The sequence below is a fragment of the Amphiura filiformis genome, chromosome 14, assembly GCF_039555335.1.
Source record: "Amphiura filiformis chromosome 14, Afil_fr2py, whole genome shotgun sequence".
NCBI classification, from domain to species: domain Eukaryota; kingdom Metazoa; phylum Echinodermata; class Ophiuroidea; order Amphilepidida; family Amphiuridae; genus Amphiura; species Amphiura filiformis.
Genome location: NC_092641.1, coordinates 28,070,734 through 28,078,962, shown reverse-complemented (window position 1 = coordinate 28,078,962; position 8,229 = coordinate 28,070,734). Strand labels below are relative to the sequence as shown.

At 38.1% G+C, this 8,229-nt stretch overlaps 1 protein-coding gene across 1 annotated transcript; it reads right to left on the bottom strand.

Annotated features, from left to right (window-relative positions):
- Positions 1 to 3,440: 3,440 nt before the first annotated feature.
- LOC140169893 (uncharacterized) lies at positions 3,441 to 7,947 on the bottom strand. Its single transcript, XM_072193211.1, has 2 exons — positions 7,262 to 7,947; positions 3,441 to 5,092 (listed from the first exon to the last, which is right to left on the bottom strand). The coding sequence occupies exon 2, from the start codon at positions 4,864 to 4,866 to the stop codon at positions 3,499 to 3,501; it is 1,368 nt and encodes a 455-aa protein (XP_072049312.1). The 5' UTR covers positions 4,867 to 5,092; positions 7,262 to 7,947; the 3' UTR covers positions 3,441 to 3,498.
- Positions 7,948 to 8,229: the final 282 nt, after the last annotated feature.

The following is an 8,229-nucleotide window of genomic DNA, read 5'->3' as shown; positions in this document are numbered from 1 at the left end:
GTATCGCGTCGACGCACACGCGCTATCCCGTGTCATATCGTGTCATATCACACGGGTAAAGCTGGGTAAGAACCAATAAGATTGCAGGAACGTTCTCAAGTGTTTAAGAATAAATCACATAAATTCCGTAACACACTACGAAATAAGATGATTGAAAAATCATTGCAATTAAATTATTTTGTAATTAATTAATCATAAAGAAATGAGTTAACGTATATTCCATGAGAAATAGACGATTGAAACGAGTGAAAAAAAAAGGTTTGCATCCAAACCCCGGGCATTTTCAATTAAATTTAATTTTACCTCAATAACACATTACTCATTGGGCCAACATGCCAATAAACATGCTTGAATACATTTTAAGCACGTTTAAGTAAGCCTCCGTTGGGTTCAAATATTGTGTTCAAACATTTTTGTGTGCCAGACAATAATAGAAACTTCCTTGAAGTTTTTTATGCTGAATGTGTGATATAGACGAATCCAACGAGCCAAGTCATGGTCAGGATTTGGTCTGCCATCTTTGGGTCCCGCAACACCAAAAAAACGCTTAAAATCGATGTTAGATTCTTTTGTGTTGTAAACTGTCATCATTCTTTTGTCTACGTGTAACACGGGTGATAGAATGCAGTTTAAAATACCCTCCAAGGCCGCATTATTTCACATTTTCGGTGAGATTGAGCCGACGGGACGGGTGGCAACTTTGGCAGCCATTAAGGTATATAGGAATGCGTGAAATTGGATTCGTCTAGATAGGGCATAAAGGTCTTGTTAACAGATTTGTGCTATCGAGCGCTTTTAAAATGCGGACATGAAGAGCTACATCCAGAAAAGTGAAGGGGTTTGAGCAAATCATCGATATACGAGGAGCCTATAGGGCGAAACAGACTGTAGTGAACCAACATGGAGTAAATTTACACATTTTCTTCTTTTTATTTATATCTTGCTCTCCGTAATGATTGAGCACTCTACGTGACAAAAGAAGAATGTATCTTGACTTTTGATACACATAGTACATGCAGATTTGAGTCTCAACCCCATTAGCTCAGTTTGTAAAGCGCCGGAGTTCATGTATATGGTAAGCGCTCGACGGTAAGGCCTCGTATCCATAGGCTGTTCCCTTGTGGCGTGTGCCCTTGTTCCGTGTTTACTTTTTCCCATGTGACCTGCCACACAGACAACGAACCGTAGCGGCCACTAAGCAAAACAAAGGTTCGTTGTCTGTGTGTCAGGTCACATGGGAAAAAGTAAACACGGAACAAGGGCACACGCCACAAGGGAACAGCCTATGGATACGAGGCCTAAGGGACGCACCAATTGACTTCAAGGGGGGTAGGAAGTTGGGGCGAAATTTTTTTTTTTAATTTTTAGGTGTTTTTTTAATTTCATGCATTAATATACACGTACACAGTTAGGTGGGGGAAGTTTTTTTTTAGTGTTGATGGGGAAAGTTTTTTGTTTTTGCTCATGTAGTGGGGAATTTTTTTCAAAACTTCCTACCCCCCCCTTGAAGTCTAATGGTGCGTCCCTAAGCACGTAATGCTTACCGTCGATGTACTCGCTAGAGTTCCGAAAGCTCAGCCCTCTGAAAAGGACTTCTCTAGGGAAAGATTAAATCTTGCTCACACATGCTAACTATCGAGTTTTTACAGTAGGCTCTATGTTCAATGTCAGTAATACAGTTGGTGACCATGAAACTTATGCAATACTCTTAGCCCTTATAATCGTGCACCAGCTGCTCCGGGCACCAGCTATAGGAAATGTGAAAAAAAAGATCCCCCTCCCACCCCCACCCTCAAAAAATGCAGTTGACCCTTTTGTGCTTTTAGGAATTCGATATAATTATGACGTTCTTCCGATTCTATCGGTTTCTTTGGAATAATCTGATAACCATGGCAATATGCATGGTTTGTATAATAAATATCATCTGAGTATCTTATACGTCGACTCTGTGTAATTGCATTCCAGTATCTATTCTACTTCATTTGATACAGAAGTATATACGGTTTCCCGGGGAGAGGCACATCCTCAATATTTTGATGAGTACGCACCCCCGGAATTTGGAGATGGTGGGTCTGTGGGAGCTTACGGCGTGCTACTTAAAGGGGGTCTTTTGGAGCTGTGAACAGTCATATTCAAAATGAGGGTCTTTCAGCGCTTTTGGTAAAAAGTCAGGGTCTTTGGGAGCTGCGCCGTCCTAAAACTGGGTCTTTCCGGGGAGCATAACGTGTTGTCATTTGTGTTAAGTGCAATCCCCCGGTACGGTTTGGCCAGTATAATATTGTAAATAAATATTTGGAATATATCGAATTGTATCAATATGATCTCTGATCTATCTGTACAGCAAACTATTGTGGTCAACACGATCTGATTACGGGTTAAATTGTCTCCCGTCATACCCTGTAAATGATTGTTGGCATATTATTGTAAAAGGCAAAAGATTGCCACAACCGTACGCATTGCCGTGTAGCGCCGCCTTAATAATTGTACTCATCAAACATGAAGATGATGTAAAAAAAAAAACGTTGTAAGAGAGACGCAGTTACAGCAAAGTGCGTGAATTGTCTTCTGTCCATTAAAGGGAGGGATCACTATTTATGCCAGGGGGAACGAAGGATTTTCATTTTGCATCCCCCTCATATCGAAGGAAAATTTCACGCCCCTTGAATCCTTCATTGAAGTGCTTCCTTGTATATAATTTCATGTCCCCCTCCAATATTAAGGTCAAAATTTCATGTCCTCCCCAGTCAATCAAAAATTACGCCCCCCTAAAATCCTCGGTCCCCTGGCGTAAGTGATCCCTCCCTAAAACGTGCATTGTACAACTCACTTTGAGATATGGCCGAAAGAAGTGTTCACCTTCTTTCGTTCGTTGTATGCATCAAGAAAATAGCTAGGCCTACTACACGGTCTAAATATCCATATTTAGTAGACCTATTATTATGACCAGTCCAACATCGGTGGGAATCTTCGCATGTCGTCGAAATGTCTGCATAGTGGCGAATACTATAGTTAAAAATCGATGTACACAAAACCCGTGATCGAATTACATCGCGGGATACGCCGAGTGCGGATAGCGACTATGGCAAACACGAATTTACACTGCAAAGAATTCGATAATTCGATAATAAATAAATTTGATTTGATTTGATAGAGTCGCCCTCAATATTCATTGAAATTCAAAGGCACGTTTATAAGTATCGTATTTCGTCACTATGCAGAATTTACAACGATGTACCGGTATGTGCACGACTATTACAAAATGAATCAATGAAAATTCGTTTGGCGCGAAAAGTGACTCAATTTGATCGCGTCACAAAAAAGACCACACCGATAACATTTCGGCATTTGTGACATCATAATTTGAGAGATTTACTCTAAAGCCAAAAAGAGGTGGCGAGGTAATACGTATGTACGGCTACTTTGCACAGATATTCGGATACTTCTATAAAAGTTCATCGAACTTAAACTTGAACTTCAATGACAGTATTTTTATGAGTATCATCCTTTAGCAGCCTTTTCCTTCATTGCTCTAGCTGCCTTTTCTTTTGCCTTCTGTTCCTTATCATACTGCGCCTTCATCTGCAAAGTCAACATGCTGCTATCCCGTTCTGTAAATTGCGGTAACTCAAAATGCAAAGCACGCGGATTATCACCTCTATAATGCACCAGTCTTAACTCATCGTACGGATCCGCCGATAAAGTATCCGATCCCATTTTTACATTATGAATCTTAAAATAATGCACATTAATCGGTCGTAATATATTTTTATCGTGTCCCGTATTTTGCATAGTCGGTTCTTTCGATCGCCACATATTCCGATGAATAATCGTCGGCCCTTTCGGCTTAATCGATTTCGGATGACCGAAAAACCAGTTCGACATCCGAATTGCCGATAAGTGCCGAAACCATGGATCGCGAAGATAATCGGGTATTTTCGTTCGCTTCGGATCCATTGGTTGGACGTATTCGTCGACGTCAATTTTGATCATCCAGTCAACGTCGTGCTTGTGTCTCCAAATACAGTCGTTTTCGTGCGCTATCTGCACTTCTAAATAAGTCTTCATTGGTGACGTTGAATGATGCCACGGTATTATCGTGACGTAACCATCTTCTGTGTATTCCTTTAGAGTTTTCGGTAAAGTCGTGGCATCTGGATGTTCATTGTCGTAAATATACACGTGCTCCACGCCAACATATCTATGAAAATCCAACCAATCTGGTATAAAATCATCCACACTGCGAACCATTGTACAAATAGATAAAAACTGTTTTTTCGCCAATGAAACTCCCGACGTACAAATGGTAATGTTCTCGTATGTCTTATTTTCGGAACTTTTAAGCGTTCCTACGAATTGCTTCTTCATACGGACGGCATCAGTGAGTGGACATGTGATGACTAGCATATACTGCGGCATAAAGCCGATATTTCGTCTATCTTTCAAAATATCATTACAATCAACAGCCTCTTCGTTTTCATACTGAAATGTATAGTTTAAAATATCCCATGGATCGGGTAAAAATTTGAGTCCTACAAACACAATGTAGCCACCGATAGGGTCTGCAAATGCTGAATGAATGTCAGGCATCCCGCCACCGGATAATTTATCTTGAAAATAACACGTGTCGTCTGGTGGAAATGGGCGGGAATAATTTACATTCGATGGCAGATTGTTGTTTGCCTCCACCGCCATCATCTGGTTCGCTAGTAGTGCATCACGTGACATATCGTCTGCGTCTACGTCAACAAAAGAAAAGTCATCGACACGATTTTCTATGGACATGAGAAGCAGCATGAAGTAACCGATACCGAAGGTGAGTGTACATACACTGCCTGTTCGGAGGATTCGAACCGGTGTCACAACCATTGTGGTGGTTCGGGTTAGACAGTAATATCTGTTTTGGGTTAATAAATGGTTTTGACAATGTGGTCAGCAATGTTTAAGGCAATTTTAAACAAATATTAGCGAAGAGCATGTCATCAGTATTATGCAACATATGAAGACTCTCTTTGACCTAGTAGTTTTCGGTATTTGGACACTTCCGTCGATTGCCCTGTCGTGTATCCGGATATCCGTTTCACTCTGTATAAACCTGGGGAAATATAAACATTCAGATGTATTATGTACGTGGTGTTGTGTAATGAGAATAATCTACAAAATATGTATAAATCAAACAGAAATGAAAGTACATTTTGAATTCCTAAATAAACTCTTCGTTGACAACTGGATAATAAAAAAATCTTTTTTAAAGGAAATGGAGCATAGGCCTACATAGCAAAAGTGCTCATTATAGGATTTTTAAAAAAGCATGTAAAAATGATAATTGGTTGATTTGGTTCACAAGGCCTGGGCAACCAATCACCGCTAATTGACTGAAAACTAAAAAGTAGTATAATATTCAAACAAGAATCGTCTATATCCGCAATGCTTCTCACTTACAGGAGCCACCCCACTCAGCCTGTCCAACACATAGGAACTGACCCCCTGTAAGGCCTACTTTAATAAAAGACAGAATAGAATTCACAATAAATTCCAAAATGGAGGGGGCTGTGAGAAGTCTCCACCTTTCCCCCTGTGTCATGCTGGCCGCCCTACACTCTCATTTTCAATAATAAATCCCAACTGATTGTGATTAGGCACCAATCAAGTGTTAGATTTAAAATTAAATCTGACAGATTTAAAATTCACATCTATAAGATTAATTTTAAATCTAAAATTGATTGGTCCCTAATTGCAACCATAAGGATTTATTTTTAAATCCTTGTAATTTAGAGTGTAATATGTAAGATTTTTAGACCTTTTTGAACTTTTAGCCCATTTTAGACAGTTTTCGTCAAATCCCCCCCTCCCCTCTTGAACGTTGCCTTGACTCCGCCAACAACGAATTTGACTGATTCCGTTTAGGTTTAAGTTGTGACATGTGTGCAGACAAAAATGCCCCAAAAATCAGGTTTTAAAAAATGAATCAATTTTAATATGATTTATAAGCTTGTACATACATTAATAGCTTTAGGTTCTAACCTGGGGTTCTAATGATATGAAGTGTCGAGAATTATCCAACCGAAACGTCTGGAAAGGTCTTTTTCGGTTTTGTTTTTTGTTTTTTGTGGGGTTTTTTTTTTTGGGGGGTAGGGGAAGTTGACATGTTGGGTAGACCTATTGTATTTAATTATTCATTTTTATTTGCTTAATAATCCTTTTAATGAAATTCTGCCTTTACTATTTTGTAATATTTGTGAAAAAAAACTAACACGATCAGATTATTTATAATTTATAATAATAATAATTAATATACTTTTTTTTTTATCGCAGACATAGGTAGACATAATTATTATCATAAATTCATAATATAGATGAGTAGCATTGTGAATTTTAATAATATAATCACTTTTTGTGTAGGCCCTATAAACATTGTATGGGGCCTATCCGATATAGGATTTTAGTTCATGCAATATTAAGGGATCTGGAATGAGCGTTTTGACAGTATTTTTTGTGGGACATGAGAGCACATCAGACATATCGAATTGCATTCTGAATACGAAGAATGTCTTTCTGATATCAAATAATTTTAATTTTTGAAATTCACGATATAATACAAATTTTATGACAAATTATTAAAATTTCACATTTTTGATATTTTTGACATGTAGGCCTAACAGTCCTCGAAGTAAATTTTAAAAATCTAATGATATATTCTTAAAGTGTATGTAGCTGGGAGGAAACGCCGACGATCAATTGAAAATTTTGACCTTTCATATTGAAGATATGGATTTTTTTCCCAAAAAGACCTAATTTTTGTTGGTGTTTTGGGGAAAAAATCCATATCTATACGAAAGGTCAAAATTTTCAATTGATCGTCGGCTTTTCATCCCACATACATACACTTAAAGTATAAATCATCAGATTTATTAAGTTTACTTCGAGTACTGTTAAATATCAAAAAATATATATTTTTCATTTGCCATAAAATGTGTATTACATTGTGAAATTCAAGAAATCAAAATTATTTGATATCAGAAGGACATTCTTCGTATTCAGAATGCAATTCGATATGTCTGATGTGCTCTCATGTCACACAAAAAATACTGTCGAAACGCTCAAAACGCTAATTCCAGATCCCTTTGCGCTCAAAATGTATTATTATCAAAATGATTAAACATGATCAAAAATATCAATACGAATTTTCCGCACACTCCATATCCGGGCTCCATATAGTGGAGTATAAAGACCTAAACGTTGAAGCTGATACTGGAAAGCTTACCTTAATTTGTAGTAGGCCTACGCCGTCAGTCTAATAACCATGAAACTATTGCCAACTGATCATCCAGAGTGTAGGCTACCAGTATGCGATCAGGAACAGTGATTCGACCACCATTGCAGGTCCAAAACACGTACAAATCGAGCTGTTTTTCAATTTGATATTATGGTATAGAAAACGATCATTGTTCAATTGTCTGGATTTTTAGTAGGCTCCTATTCCTGCTTACTGACACGTAGACAAATTAAATTGCTTAGCTCCCCTGCACTGGTATGGTATAGAAAATCCGCTGTATGTATTTGTTTTAAGCTTCAATACACGAGTTAATAGTCCATGGGGTTAAAATTTGGTATACCATGTAAACTTCAGCTGAGAAAACTGACGACCACGCGGAGAATAATAATAGGGCCTATTAATAATAGACATGTTTGAAAGAAATAATCATGATCAATTGTCACTCCTCGCGTATGGAAGCTATGAAGCATTCGTCATTATACCATCATCGGTATTTCTTATCGAAAACTGAAATTTCTATGTCCACACCATAATCATGCAATGGTAATAATTATATAGCGCTGTACATAGCTACGGGCGCATTCACTAATCAAACATCAACAGATCCTATTTACTTTTCGAAATGGCAAGAAATAAATTCGACAGCGACATATTTTTTATGCAAACCACCGTACTGAACACCCTCTCTAAGCTTCTCTAGTAATATCATGCAACTTTGGAAAGGTATTTCTGTGATTTAAGGACGCAGTTTAATGCACGAGTGACCCCATAATGCACTGAAGCATGGAGGAATGCACAACCTGTTCAGTTTGTTCAATACAGCGAAAATCAATATACCTTTGGACTGTGACGTCATTAGTCAATACCAAATCTAATGAATTAGGGAACAAATCAAAACCTCGATGACGTAAACGAACGTCCTTTCATCGGGCCTTTCATTAGGGTAGGGAATATGG

What these genes read in the sequence shown, in the direction of transcription:
- LOC140169893 (XM_072193211.1), bottom strand. Translation starts at nt 4,866, where the DNA reads ATGGTTGTGACACCGGTTCGAATCCTCCGAACAGGCAGTGTATGTACA.